The sequence below is a fragment of the Tursiops truncatus genome, chromosome 3, assembly GCF_011762595.2.
Source record: "Tursiops truncatus isolate mTurTru1 chromosome 3, mTurTru1.mat.Y, whole genome shotgun sequence".
Taxonomy (NCBI): Eukaryota; Metazoa; Chordata; class Mammalia; order Artiodactyla; family Delphinidae; genus Tursiops; species Tursiops truncatus.
In genome coordinates, this window is record NC_047036.1 from 147,807,040 (window position 1) to 147,820,997 (window position 13,958).

Sequence of the window (13,958 nt, forward strand, 5' to 3'; positions counted from 1 at the left end):
CATGTTAAACTGTAGATTTCTAGGCTTCTCCCCAGATACTCTGAACTGTAATCTATGCAAGTAGAACCCAGGAATCCATATTTTTAACATTACCCCAGATTACCTTTTTTTTTTTTAATTTAATTCATTTATTTTTGGCTACGTTTTGGGTCTTCATTGCTGCGCACGGGCTTTCTCTAGTTGCAGCGAGTGGGGGCCACTCTTTGCTGCAGTGTGTGGGCTTCTCATTGCAGTGGCTTCTTTTGTTGTGGAGCACAGGCTCTAGGTACGTGGGCTTCAGTAGTTGTAGCATGCAGGCACAGTAGTTGTGGCTCGCGAGCTCTAGCGCTCAGGCTCAGTAGTTGTGACGCATGGGGTTAGATGCTCCGCAGCATGTGGGATCTTCCCAGACCAGGGCTCGAACCTGTGTCCCCTGCATTGGCAGGCGGATTCTTAACCACTGCGCCACCAGGGAAGCCCCTACCCCAGATTACTCTTATGCAACCATCCTAGTACATATTTGGGAACCGTTGGTTTAGATCAGTGCTTCCCAATCTTTCACATCATGGCACATGCAGAAAACTATCATCCCTAAGGCATCCTGGAGTATAACAGAGTAGGCTGCTGATGGGAGGAGGCCCTTTTGGGCTGAGATGATCATTATCTCATACACCTGGAACCCTTCTACAACGAACTAGTGGGTTGGAAAGCTCTGCTTTTGATCTTCTGTAATAAGAACCACCCCTTCTTTTCCCCTTGCTCTGTTACTCTTCCTTAAGCCTGGTAGCATAAGAGCTCATATGTTCCTTTGCGTCTAAAATTGTCCTCTTCACTGTGTTGCTCTTGGGCTAAATTGTATCTGAAAGTGGAACAGTGGCTAAATGATCGATTATTATTTGTTTCCAGAGGTTTTCTTAAGTCCAGCATGATGTCTGGCACATAAGTGCTCAATAAATGTTGTGGAGTTTTTTCTTAATCCTTTATCTTGGTTATCTTGTTTCCATTTGTGAGGACAGAAAGAGGATTTCCAACTGTGATGTTTACAACTTGTGAAAGGAACTGATCGTTTTATTTATTAATGACCACACAGGAATTCTAATCAAGGTAAATGAATTAGGTAAAACAATAGTTGGTTTGTTGGAATGGAGATCTTCCCATTTTCCTATTTTTCGTTCTTGCTTATTGAAGCATTTTGACCTTGAGCTCTGTGAGTATATATATGATTGCAATGTCATGGACATTCATACTTCATTTTAGAACCCAGCTGACTCACACTGCAGGGAAGTGTGGTGAGCTCCTGGGAGCCTTCTGGTCTCTTTTTCTCTGGACACATGTAGGCATATATCTGTGTGTTACTCAGTTAATAAATTTATCCATAATGATGTACATCTGTGTGGCCATATGTTTTTGCATTTGTATATATGTACATGCATGCCCACGCACACATGCTTTCTGTCTGTGATGTAAATATATTCTGGGGTGTGGAACAATTGGGGAATTGGTAAGGGCCAGGAATATGTGTATTTCTGAATGTGTTGTTCTATCTCATTGAGTTTTTGATGGCCTTAAATGTTTCTTGTTTCCAAAGCTAGCTTAAAGCCTCTAGATATTTTCATGTAGGAAAGGCCTGTCTTTATTTTTTATTTATTTATTTTTTAATATCTTTATTGGCGTATAATTGATTCACAATGATGTGTCAGTTTCTGCTTTACAACAAAGTGAATCAGCTATACACATACACACATCCCCATATCTCCTTCTCCCTCTTGCGTCTCCCTCCCACCCTCCCTATCCCACTCCTCTAGGTGGTCACAAAGTACCTAGCTGATCTTCCTGTGCTATGTGGCTGCTTCCCACAAGCTAGCTATTTTACATTTGAAGGCCTGTCTTTAAAAGGTAGCATTTTCTTCTCAGTTAGTCAGCATGGAGGAAAAGGATCTTCTCATTCATTTATTTCTCGTCCACTTCTGTCTTACTAGCTTCTCTCCTCCAGTCTGGGGAAGAGCAGCTTCGACTATTGGTTTAGAAGACCTCAGAAGCAATGAGATACTCCTGTGTAGTTTGCCACATGTAGTCTGAAAGTTCTTCCCGGAGTTTCTGATACATCTCTCAAGGGAATGGTGCCCTTGATTCCTCTAAATATCTGGGAGTCACTCTGTTACTGCTTTGTGGAACACTTTTATCCGTTACTTATCTTTTTTTTTTTTGCGGTACGCGGGCCTCTCACTGCTGTGGCCTCCCCCGTTGCGGAGCACAGGCTCCAGACGCGCAGGCTCAGCGGCCATGGCTCATGGGCCCAGCTGCTCTGCTACATGTGGGATCTTCCCGAACTGGGGCATGAACTCGTGTCCCCTGCATCGGCAGGCGGACTCTCAACCACTGTGCCAGCAGGGAAGCCCTGTTACCTATCTGTTGACCCAATGGTTTCTAGAATTTGTGATTTACAAATCGGTGACATCGGAAAAAGATTTTGGGACTTGGGAACCATAGTGTTGCCAGCTTTATATTTTGCCATGTGAAGCCATTAAAAGGAACATCATCTACAATTACTGTCATTTCATACAAGGTAGAATATTTTAGCATTAGAAAATTGAGACAGGCATAATTTCAGAGTAAAGTTAGCTTTATGAAAAAATGTACTCTGTTGTCCTTATCCTTTTAAATTTGTCATCAACTAGCACCGTTCCAAGGACTAGCTTCAGGGCCCAGGACTGTCCTACTCATCCCGTCCTATCCTGCCGAACCACCTCCTCCTATTGATTCCTTCTACCAAAGCTCGCAAGAAGCTGCTCCGTGAGTCAGATGTAGATTTGTTGACTCAGAATGAAAAGTAAAGCTACTAAGAGGATTGGACGTTCATCCTGATTGACATATTTTATCCCTGAGCAAGCTACATGAGAAAATTAAAACTGGAAGATTCTTGGATGAACATGGAATCAAAACAGGAGGGATCTGTTAGAGATTTAAGGTTTGGCCTCACTTTCTGAGCCAGATGCCTCCGCTTCCTCACCCAGAAGTTTTTGATGTTGTTAGAACCCTTCACCTCTGCCCTCCCTCCCCCCAGGGCCTGGCATGGACACTGCCCAGGTTGAGAAGAGCTGTTCTGCTCTGTTTCAATTTTGATTTTACAGTGGGTTTTTTTTTTTTTTCTTTCTTTCTTTTTAAAAGTGACCTGGGGCTTCCCTGGTGGCACAGTGGTTGAGAGTCCGCCTGCCGATGCAGGGGACACGGGTTCGTGCCCCGTTCCGGGAGGATCCCACATGCCGCGGAGCGGCTGGGCCCGTGAGCCATGGCCGCTGGGCCTGCGCGTCCGGAGCCTGTGCTCCGCAACAGGAGAGGCCACAGCAGGGAGAGGCCCGCGTACCGCAAAAAAAAAAAAAAAAAAAAGTGACCTGATTTACTTTACCTGTTGAAGATGAGGGAACCTCATTTGCTTCTCATAAGTCCAGCCTGCATGTAAATGTCGTTATATTTGAGTAAATGGTGTTCTCTCTCAGTTATTCGAGAAGAAGCATAAATTTCTTGTTTCATGTGGTTTAGGGAGTCAGCTGTGCTTTCCTTGTTTACTGACACGTTTTATATATATTGTTCCTGCATGTAGTTTTAAACTGCCTCCCCACCCCCCCACCCCCAGTTATTTCTGACTTCTCGCTTCAATATTAGTCTAGATTGGTCTCTTCTAAGTATTACAAGGTTAGGAATAACACATCATTGATTTCAAAGCAGTGTCTGAAGTAGTAGAGATTTATTTCAGACCATAGGAATCCTGTGTGTTGAAATTGGTGATGTGTTCCCCCCTGCAACTTTATTGAGGTATAATTGAAGTACAATAACTCTACATATTTAAAGAGTATTATTTGGTTCATTTGGACATATGTATATACATGTGAAATCAATCAAGATAATGAACACTTTGATCACCTCCAAAAGTTTCATAGTGCCCCTTTGTAAGCTAACCCTCCCTCCATTCCTATGCCTTAGTAGCCCCGATCTGCTTTCTGTCACTGTAGATTAGTTTACATTTTCAGAATTTTATATTAATGGAATCCTACCATACATTCTCTTTTTTTGCCTAGCTCCTTTCACTCTGAATAATTATTTTAAAATTTCTCGGGCTTCCCTGGTGGCGCAGTGGTTGAGAGTCCGCCTGCCGATGCAGGGGACACGGGTTCGTGCCCTGGTCCGGGAGGATCCCACATGCCACGGAGCGGCTGGGCCCGCGAGCCATGGCCGCTGAGCCTGTGCGTCCGGAGCCTCTGCTCCGCAATGGGAGAGGCCACAACAGTGAGAGGCCCGTGTAACGCAAAAAAAAAAAAAAAAAAAAAAAAAAATTTCTCCATGTCATCTATATCAATAGTTAAATCCTTTTCATTGCTGAGTAGTATTCCATTGTGTTAGATATATTACAGTTTCTTTATCCATTCACCTATTGATGGATACTTGGGTTGTTTGCTTTCGCTGTAACAGAGCTGCTGTGAATATTTCCGTACAAGTGTTTGGGTGGACATATATTTTAATCTCTCTTGGTTAAATACCTACGAGTAGCTGTATAGGAAACCGCCAAACTGTTTTCCAAGTAGCTGTACCATTTTACATTCTCAAAAACAGTGTATGAGGGTTCTAGTTGGTCCATATCGTTGCCAACGCTTGGCACGGTCAATCTTCTTACTTTTAACCAACCTAATGGGTGGTATGTGGCAGTATCTCATTGTGGTCTTAATTTATATTGCTTTGATTAATGATGTTCAACATCTTTACTGTACTTACTGGCTATTCATATACTTTGTGTGTATATGTGAAGTATCTATTAAAATAGTTTGCCATTTAAAAATTTTGTCTTCTAAAAGTTCTTTATTCTAGATACAGGCTCTTTGTCTGATATATGTATTGAAAATATTTTATACTAGTCTTTGAATTTCCTTTTTGTTTTCTCACTGACATCTTCCAAAGAGCAAAAATGTTCAATTTTGATGAAGTCCAATTTGTCAGTCTTTCCTTTTATATTTTACATTTTTTGTGTGTTCTAATTAGAAACTTTGCCGACTCCAAAAATTGTATTTTCTTGTATATTTTCTCCTAGGATTTATGTAGTTTTAGGTTTTACAGTTAAGTTTATGAGATCTTTTCAGGTTAATTCTTATGTATGGTGTAGGCTAAGAGTTGATTTTCTTTCCCCATATGAATATCCAGTTGATCAAGCACCAGTCATTGAAAGAACTTTCCTTTCCCCATTTAATTGTTTTTGCACCTTTATCAGATCAGTTGATCCTATACGTATGGGTCTACTTCTGGACTCTGTATTCTGTTCCATTGATCTATTTGACTATCTTTATGTGAATATATAGTGTCTTACTGTAGATAGTAGATTGTGAAAGTCAGGCAGTGTTAGTCCTTGTTAGTCTTCTAATTTTGTTCTTTCAAAGTTGTTTTGGCTATTCTAGGTCCTTTGCATGACCATATAAATTTTGGAATCAGTTTATCACTTTTTACAAAAAAAGTTTCTTGAAATTTTGATTGGAATTGCTTTAAATCTGTAGATCAATTTGGAGAGAATTATCATCTTAACAAAATGGAGGCTTCCTATCCATGAACTTGGTTTCTCTTTCCATCTAGTTAGGTCTTCTTTAATTTCTCTCTGACTTGTTTTATAGTTTTCAATGTAGAGTGCTTGACCATCTTTTGTTAGATTTATTCCTAAGTATTTTATGTTTTTTGGTGCTGTTGTAAATGGACTCATTTTTGAAATTTCAAATTCTTTCTTGGTAGTATATAAAATGAATTTTTGTGTATTACTCTTATACCTTATTTTCTTGCTAAATTTATTAGTTCCAGTAGTAGATATTCCAGTAGATGCCCTGGAATTTTCTATTTAAGCAGTCATCATCTGCAAATAGAAATGGCTTTATTTATTCCCTTCTGATCTTTATGCCTTTTAACTCTTTTTCTTGCCTTGTTGCAATGTCTGAGACATTTGAATAGAAGTGGTGACTGCCTTGTTTGCAGGGGAAACTTTGACCTTTAAGTTGATATTGGCTGTAGGTTTTTTTGTAGATGAGATGCTCTCTATTATTTTGAGTAAGTTTCCTTCTTTTCCTAGTTTCATTTATCATGAATAGATACTGAATACTGCCATTTTCTTTCCTTTTCTTTTTTTTGCATTTATTGGAACAATCACATTGTTTTCCTTTATTCTGGTAATGTATCACATATTCCCCTGTTAATATGGTGAATTATATTAACTAACTTTTTATTAAACCAACCTTGCATTCTTGGAATAAACTCTATTTGGTTATGATGTATTTTCCTTTTTATATTAGAGTCTATTGAAAATATTTTGTAAGATTCTATTCCGATATTTTAAGTTGGATTCTGTTGTTAATATTTTGTCAAGGATTTTTATATCTATATTCAAGAGGGTTATTAGTCTGTGATTTTCTTTTTTTGTAATATCTTTGTCAGGTTTTGGTATTTGAGGATACTGGGCTTAGAGAATGAATTCAGCCATGATCTTTCTTCCTTTTTTTTTGAAAGTTTGATGAAATTAATTTTATTTCTTCATTGTGCATTTGATAGAATTTTCCATTAAAGCCCTCTGCATTTTCTTTGGGGAATACTTTTTGATGAATTCAATTCCTTTATTAGAAATGAGCTGTTCAGATTTTCCATTTCTTCTTGTGAAGTGGCATTTTCAATAAATTTGTCCATTTCATCCAAGTTTTTGAATTTGTTAGCATAGCATTTTCTTATTATCCTTTTAATGGCTGTATTCTGAAGTGATAACCCGTTTTCCATTCTAGGTAGAGGTGATCAAGCCGTCTAGCTGGAGATGGGGATGAGGGTGGGAGTGGGTATCAATTTTGTTGATATTTTCAAAGAACCAGCTTTTGGCTTTGTTAACTTTCTCTGTTGTGTGTTTGTGTTCTGTTTTATTGATTTCTGCTCTTATATTTATTATTTCCCTCCTTATTTACTTTTGGTTAACTTTGCTCTTTTTTTTTTTTAAAGCTTCTTAAGGTGGGGAAATTTGTTGTTGTTTTTTTAATTTATTTATTTTATTTTTGGCTGCGTTGGGTCTTTGTTGCTGTGCGCGGGCTTTCTCTAGTTGCCGTGGGGGGGGCTACACTTTGTTGCGGTGCGCGGGCTTTTCATTGCGGTGGCTTCTCTTGTTGTGGAGCGCGGGCTCTAGGCACGCAGGCTCTAGAGCGCAGGCTCAGTAGTTGTGGCGCACGGGCTTAGTTGCTCCGCGGCATGTGGGATCTTCTCGGAACAGGGCTCGAACCCGTGTCCCCTGCATTGGCAGGAGGATTCTTAACCACTGAGGCACTGGGGAAGCCCGGGAAATTTGTTTTTAAAGCTTTGTCTTTGAAGGGCTTTGTTCGATTTATTTAATAAACATTTACTAAGACCCTATGAGTCAATATACCAGGCACTGTCATAGCTGTGAAGACAAGTAGGGCAAATTGCTTACAGGATAGTGGACATTGATACATGTCTACAATCTGTTATCAAAAGTGGCATATCGTTTGATTATTAGTCTCTTTGGATAAGAAAGCTTACAACCATCACTGCTTAATGTTTTCTTATATGTTCTTCATTTTTAATTGAGTATCTGTTATTACATAATTAAAAGTAAATTCTTCCATGTTAATGACATGCTCCAACTGTCCTGTTCTGTCTTACAGATAATTTATTGTTTGTAATCAACTCCATCAAGCAAGAGATTGTAAACCGAGTACAGAATCCAAGAGAGGAGAGAGGACCCAACATGGGACAGAAGCTTGAAATCCTCATTAAAGATACTCTTGGTAAGAAGAACACTGGATAAACTAATAACCATTAATAACGTGTAGTGTAAGGTATATGATTCAAGGGAATATTCAAAATTCTTTTAAGGAAAAACTCAAGTGGTCTCATTGTAGTTACCTCCCTTTATGAGAAGATTTGTTTTTTGAGAGTTAGCATTCATAAACATGTTCTGCTGGTTACCACGATTGATTGATTGATTGATTGATAGACAAGAAGTGATTTATCAGGACGCTTACTGGGCTTACAGGTGGGCAGGTGAGCGTTGTGCTGCCTCACAATTTATTATTTAGACTTCGTCACTGAACTGTTTTAACGCTTAGGAAAGATAAACTTCTAGCAACTTTAACCTTCTGTGGGGAAAATAAAGATCCCGGACCTTGTCAAGCCTGCAGTATATACTTCAATAGAGGTTCTTACCTATTTGTTTTACTCTTTCACAGGATTCTAACAGACTTGATTATCTGGTTTTCCATCCCTGAACAGTTTATACCACATGGGGAGGAACAGAGAGGCAGGCATCCAGAAGTCAGGCAGAGTGATACTGACAGGGAGGGTAGAGGTAGCTAATGTAGACAAAGACATGCAAACCCTAGAGGCCCCAGGAGCTTGGCTGCCATAGGAGCAAATCACCCTATGATCAGTAGCATCCCAAGGGCATTACAGCATAACACAAGCCATGAAGACCCTGAAGCATCATAAAATTGTTTCAGCTATATTATATGTTCTTTGTTTAACAGTTTTTATTCTAGGACTGTCTCTTAAAAACTGGTTCTTACACAGTTGTTGTGTAGAGTAGTAAATTTCACTTACCTGAGAATTTTCTTCCCCAGGATGCTGACTGTATATTGAATCACATCACTTAAAAGAATTACAGCTTACTTTTCAATCATTAATTAGTTATTTACCTGAATTTTAGAGTGCCAAACACTATAATTAAAAAAATTTTTTTAATTGTAAATATCTTAGAATTTGTTAAGACAATTTTTCTGACTTCCAGTTATTATAAATTCATTCATTCCACAAAATTTTTTCAATGCCTACTATGTTGCCAGGTGTTGGGGGATCCACAGGGGTTAAGTAGAGACTTGGTTGCTACTCTTCTTAGATGCTTGTAGTCTAAAAATGGAAGGCAAGGAATAGAAAACCAAAAATAATAATAATAACATTGTGGTAACTGCTATGAAGAAATCAAGATGCTTAGATGCAGTGGAGTGAGCAAGAATATTTTATTTCCACTTATACAGAAATGCTTCTGTATACCAAATCTGCTACCCAAATCATTGCATTTTCTTTAATTGAAAATAAATACACATTTAATGCTTCCATGCACTTAGTAAGTTTCTTATGGTTTTTGAAATGTCATTAATTTCTCTTGTCAGTGTTGTGTTCATACTGAACGTAAAATATACTAGTGTTTCTGTAGGGCAATTTGGAATCATTAGTAAAATTAGCAAGGCATATAGATTTAAACCCAACGATTTCATGAAATTTGACAACTTTCATGTTTAAAGGCCAAAGGAGAAGATCTAAAAGAGAGATTAAGAGATGAGAAAAAAGAATTCCTTAGTCTAGGAAGGGATAAACAGCTAACATTTATATAGTACTTATTATGATCCAGGATCTGTCTACTCAGATTTAGTGATTTACTTCCACAGTTCTGTGAAGAAGGTATTATTATCCTGGTTTTACAGATGAGGAATTGGAAGCCCAACAAGGCATTAGGTAACTTGCCACAAGTCCTACAGCCAACAAGTGGCAGGACTAGGAGCTAGAAGTAAGTGCTCCTAGTTGCAAGTGCTTGCACTGTACCCATGGATCATCACTTGGCCCTGTCATCTGACACTCATCTCTAGATAGTTTCTGAACTGTATAGTTCCCAAGTGGCCCACTAATTGCCTCATCCAGTAGACTTACTTGAGAATTTATTTTTCTTGACATTCTGTGTAACATTTGATTCTTTTGAGCATTTATCTTCATTCTTAAAACATTTTCTTTATCTTAAGATACTTAAGGTTCTGCATGCCTTGTTTCCTATCTTTTTACACACAAAATGCTAGTGGTTTCTCTGTGGCTCTAGCAATACCCACTGGTCATGTGCAGAAATTAAGATACGTTTCCAAAAAACAAAAGCTCATTTAGCATAATGGTTAAAATCAGAGTATTTGAAATCAGTTCTAGATTCAAGTCCTGGCCCTGCCACTTACTACCTGAGGACCCTAGGGAAGTAACTTCACTTCCCTCAACCTAATTTTATTCATCTATAATGTAAAGTGTGGACAGTTGTGTGGATTAAATGGAAAGAGTGCATGTAAAGCACTTAGCATACTGCTGAACACAAATTCTCAATACTTAGTAAGTATTAGTTGTTGATGTTACCATATTACATCGTAAACATTTTTTAATTAATTAATTAATTTATTTATTTTTGGCTGTGTTGGGTCTTCGTTTCTGTGCGAGGGCTCTCTCTAGTTGTGGCAAACGGGAGCCACTCTTCATCGCGGTGCACGGGCCTCTCACTATCACGGCCTCTCTTGTTGCGGAGCACAGGCTCCAGACACGCAGGCTCAGTAGTTGTGGTGCACGGGCCTAGTTGCTCCGCGGCATGTGGGATCTTCCCAGACCAGGGCTCGAACCCGTGTCCCCTGCATTGGCAGGCAGACTCTCAACCACCGTGCCACCAGGAAAGCCCACATCGTAAACATTTGAATTTTTTTCCTTAAAAGAATTTTATTTCTACATTGTCTTCCTGTGTTAGGTAGAGAGAGAAATTTAATGTTATAAGAAAAAATTCTTCCTGCCTTTTTATTTTTTAACTTAAAGGTCTTATATATTGATAAGTTTGTGTTTTCCCTTTGTACCTGATTGTCAGTTTTACCAGATACAATCCTTGACTCACATTTTCCTGCCTTGAGTATTTTAAATATGTTTCTCCATTTTTATTCTGGAATAAAGTGTTGCTGTTGCAAAGCTAATAATTGCCTAATTTTTTTCCCTTATGCCGTTTGCTATTTTTGCCCAGATGTCAACAGGATTTTTTTCCTTTTTCTTTAAATCCTAGTAATTTTACTAGACCATGTCTTGGAGTTGGTCATTTTAGGTTGATATTCTCATATACACTCTGTGCTCTTTCAGTAAGTAGCTTCAGATCTTTTAAATTTTATTTATTTATTTATTTTTAAAATTTCTTTATTTAATTGATTTATTTTTGGCTGCGTTGGATCTTTGCTGCTGTGCGCTGGCTTTCTCTAGTTGCAGTGGGCGGGGGCTACTCTTTGCTGCGGTGTGTGGGCTTCTCATTGTGGTGGCTTCTCTTGTTGCAGAGCACAGGCTCTAGGCGCCTGGGCTTCAGGAGTTGTGGCTTGCGGGCTCTGGAGTGCAGGCTCAGTAGTTGTGGCGCACGGGCTTAGTTGGTCCGCGGCATGTGGAATCTTCCCGGACTGGAGCTCGAACCCGTGTCCCCTGCATTGGCAGGCAGATTCTTAACCACTGTGCCACCAGGAAAGCCCATATGTTTTTAATATTTGATTTGTTCCCTTGCTTTGGTTTTCTTCTTTGGGGACTCTTACTATTTGTGGGTTAGATCTTCTTTGCCTGTCTTCAGTATTTTCTGAAGTATATTCACCTCTTCTCAAATTTAAAAAAAAATCTCTTAATTTCTTATTTTAAAATTCTTCCCCTTTTCACTGCTGTTTCTCTTAAATGCGTTATCTGTTGTGTTTATTTGCGGCTCTTATATCCTTTTAGATTTGTTTTAATTTCAGGAGTTCATGTTTTCATTTTTTTCTCTTTTTTTTTGAGGTGTGATTGACATAACATTATATTAATTTCAGGTGTATAATGTACTGATTTGATACTGGTATATATTGCAAAATGATCACCACAGTAAGTCCAGTTAGCATCCGTCAATATACATAGTTATAAAATATTTTTTTCTTGTGCTGAGACCTTTTAAGATCCTCTCTCCTACCTACTTTCAAATATGCAGTATGGTACTATTAACTACAGTCACCATGCTATACGTTACATCCCCCTCATTATGGATTATAGTCTTTATCATCAAGAAGCACACATCTTTTGTCTTGTTTACAGCTTTTTCCCTGAATTCAATCTTGTCTGATCTTACAATCATGAATGTAGCTTTCTTATTATTTATCTTTGCTTGGTAGCCTTCCCTTTTATTTTCAGTCTTTCTGAATTACTTTATATGATACACATCTCTTTTTAAAAGATCTTAATTAGATTAAAATTTACATTTAATTTCAATTTGCATACCATAAAATTCACTTCTAGATTTTTATATATAACTTGTAGTTTGATTTTCTTTATTAGTCAGTCTAGGAGTTTTTCTTTAATGGATGAGTTTAGCTCATTTTTATTTTATTTTTTTTTTGGCTGCTTTGGGTCTTCATTGCTGTGTGCAGGCTTTCTCCATTTGCGGTGGCTTCTCTTGCTGCAGAGCACGGGCTCTAGGCTCACGGGCTTCAGTAGTTATGGTGCACAGGCTCAGTAGTTGTGGCTCGCAGGCTCTAGAGTTCAGGCTCAGTAGTTGTGGTGCACAGGCTCTAGGGCACGTGGGCTTCAGTAGTTGTGGCTCGTGGGCTTGGTAGGTGTGGCTGGCGGGCTCTAGAGCGCAGGCTCAGTAGTTGTGGTGCACGGGCTTAGCTGCTCTGCGGCATGTGGGATCTTCCGGGACTAGGGATTGAATCCGTGTCCCCCGCACTGGCAGGCAGATTCTTTTTTTTTTTTTTTAAATGTATTTATTTATTTATTTTTGGCTGTGCTGGGTCTTCGTTGCTGCGCATGGGCTTTCTCTAGTTGCAGTGAGTGGGGGCTACTCTTCGTTGCCGTGTGCGTGCTTCTCATTGTGGTGACTTCTTTTGCTGCGGAGCACAGGCTGTAGGCTCATGGGCTTCAGTAGTTATGGCTTGTGGGCTCTGGAGTGCAGGCTCAGTAGTTGTGGTGCACGGGCTTAGTTGCTCCGCAGCATGTGGGATCTTCCCAGACCAGGGCTTGAACCCATGTCCCCTGCATTGTCAGGCGGATTCTCAACCACTGCGCCACCAGGGAAGCCCGGCAGGTGGCTTTTTAACCACCGTGCCACCAGGGAAGTCCCAGCTCATTTTTATTTATTGATGTATGTTTGGTTTTATTTCTGTTATCAAAAGAGCTGTTAGGGCCTTCCCTAGTGGTGCAGTGGTTGAGAGTCTGCCTGCCGATGCAGGGGACACGGGTTCGTGCCCCGGTCCGGGAAGATCTCACATGCTGCGGAGCAGCTAGGCCCGTGAGCCATGGCCGCTGAGCCTGCGCGTCTGGAGCCTGTGCTCCGCAATGGGAGAGGCCCTCGTACCGCAAGGAAAAAAAAAAAAAAAAAAGCTGTTAAGATTTGTTCATATGGCTTTCTTGCCTTTTTATGTCCTTCACTCTATGATCCATTATTATTATAGTTTCATTTTGTATGTGTCCTCTGATTATTTTCAAGCTCTACATTTTTGTCTTGCAGGTTCACTTTTTAGCTAATAACATGTATACTTAATTTTTTTCTCAACTTTTCATTTAAGATATCAATCCTACAAGAAAAGTAGAAAGAAACAGTCCAGTGAACACCTGCCTGTCATTCCGCTAGATTCCCCAGCTGTTAATATTTTGCTGCATTTGCTTTATTTCTGCCTCTGTGTACATTTTTTCCCTATATATTTGAAGGTAACTTATAAACATATGATTCTTCATCCATAACTACTACTTCAGCATGTATTTCTCAAGAACAAGGACACTTTCTTACTTAGACACAATACTGCTATAACTTACGTTGATGTGACATCTATATGGAGTCCATATTTAAATTTCCCCAGTTGTCTCAGTAATGTCCATTATAACCTTTTTGTTTGTTTTTGATCCATTTAAGGATCATGAGTTGCATTTAGTTGTGTCTTTTTTTTTTTTTTTTTTTTGTATCCTTTAATCTAGATCAGTCTCCCAGGCTTTTTTCTTCCATAAAAAATCCAGGTAGTTGATCTTGTAAAATGTCCCAATATTTGAATTCATCTGTTTGCCCATGATTAGTTACAGTTAAATTTTCTTGGCAAGGATTCATTGTAGCTTATATATCCTTCTCATTATGTCAATCAAGAAACAGTATCAGTTTGTCCCATTATTGGTCAGGCTGATTTTGATCA

At 39.2% G+C, this 13,958-nt stretch overlaps 1 protein-coding gene across 8 annotated transcripts in view; it reads left to right on the forward strand.

Annotated features, from left to right (window-relative positions):
* Positions 1 to 13,958, forward strand: part of CREBRF (CREB3 regulatory factor) — a 65,706-nt gene that overhangs the window by 41,431 nt on the left and 10,317 nt on the right. For all 8 annotated transcript variants that reach the window (XM_019946046.3, XM_019946050.3, XM_073802804.1 and 5 more), the window contains one exon: positions 7,662 to 7,784. In XM_019946046.3, the coding sequence (XP_019801605.1) occupies positions 7,662 to 7,784 (123 nt within the window). The remainder of the gene's footprint in view (positions 1 to 7,661; positions 7,785 to 13,958) is intronic.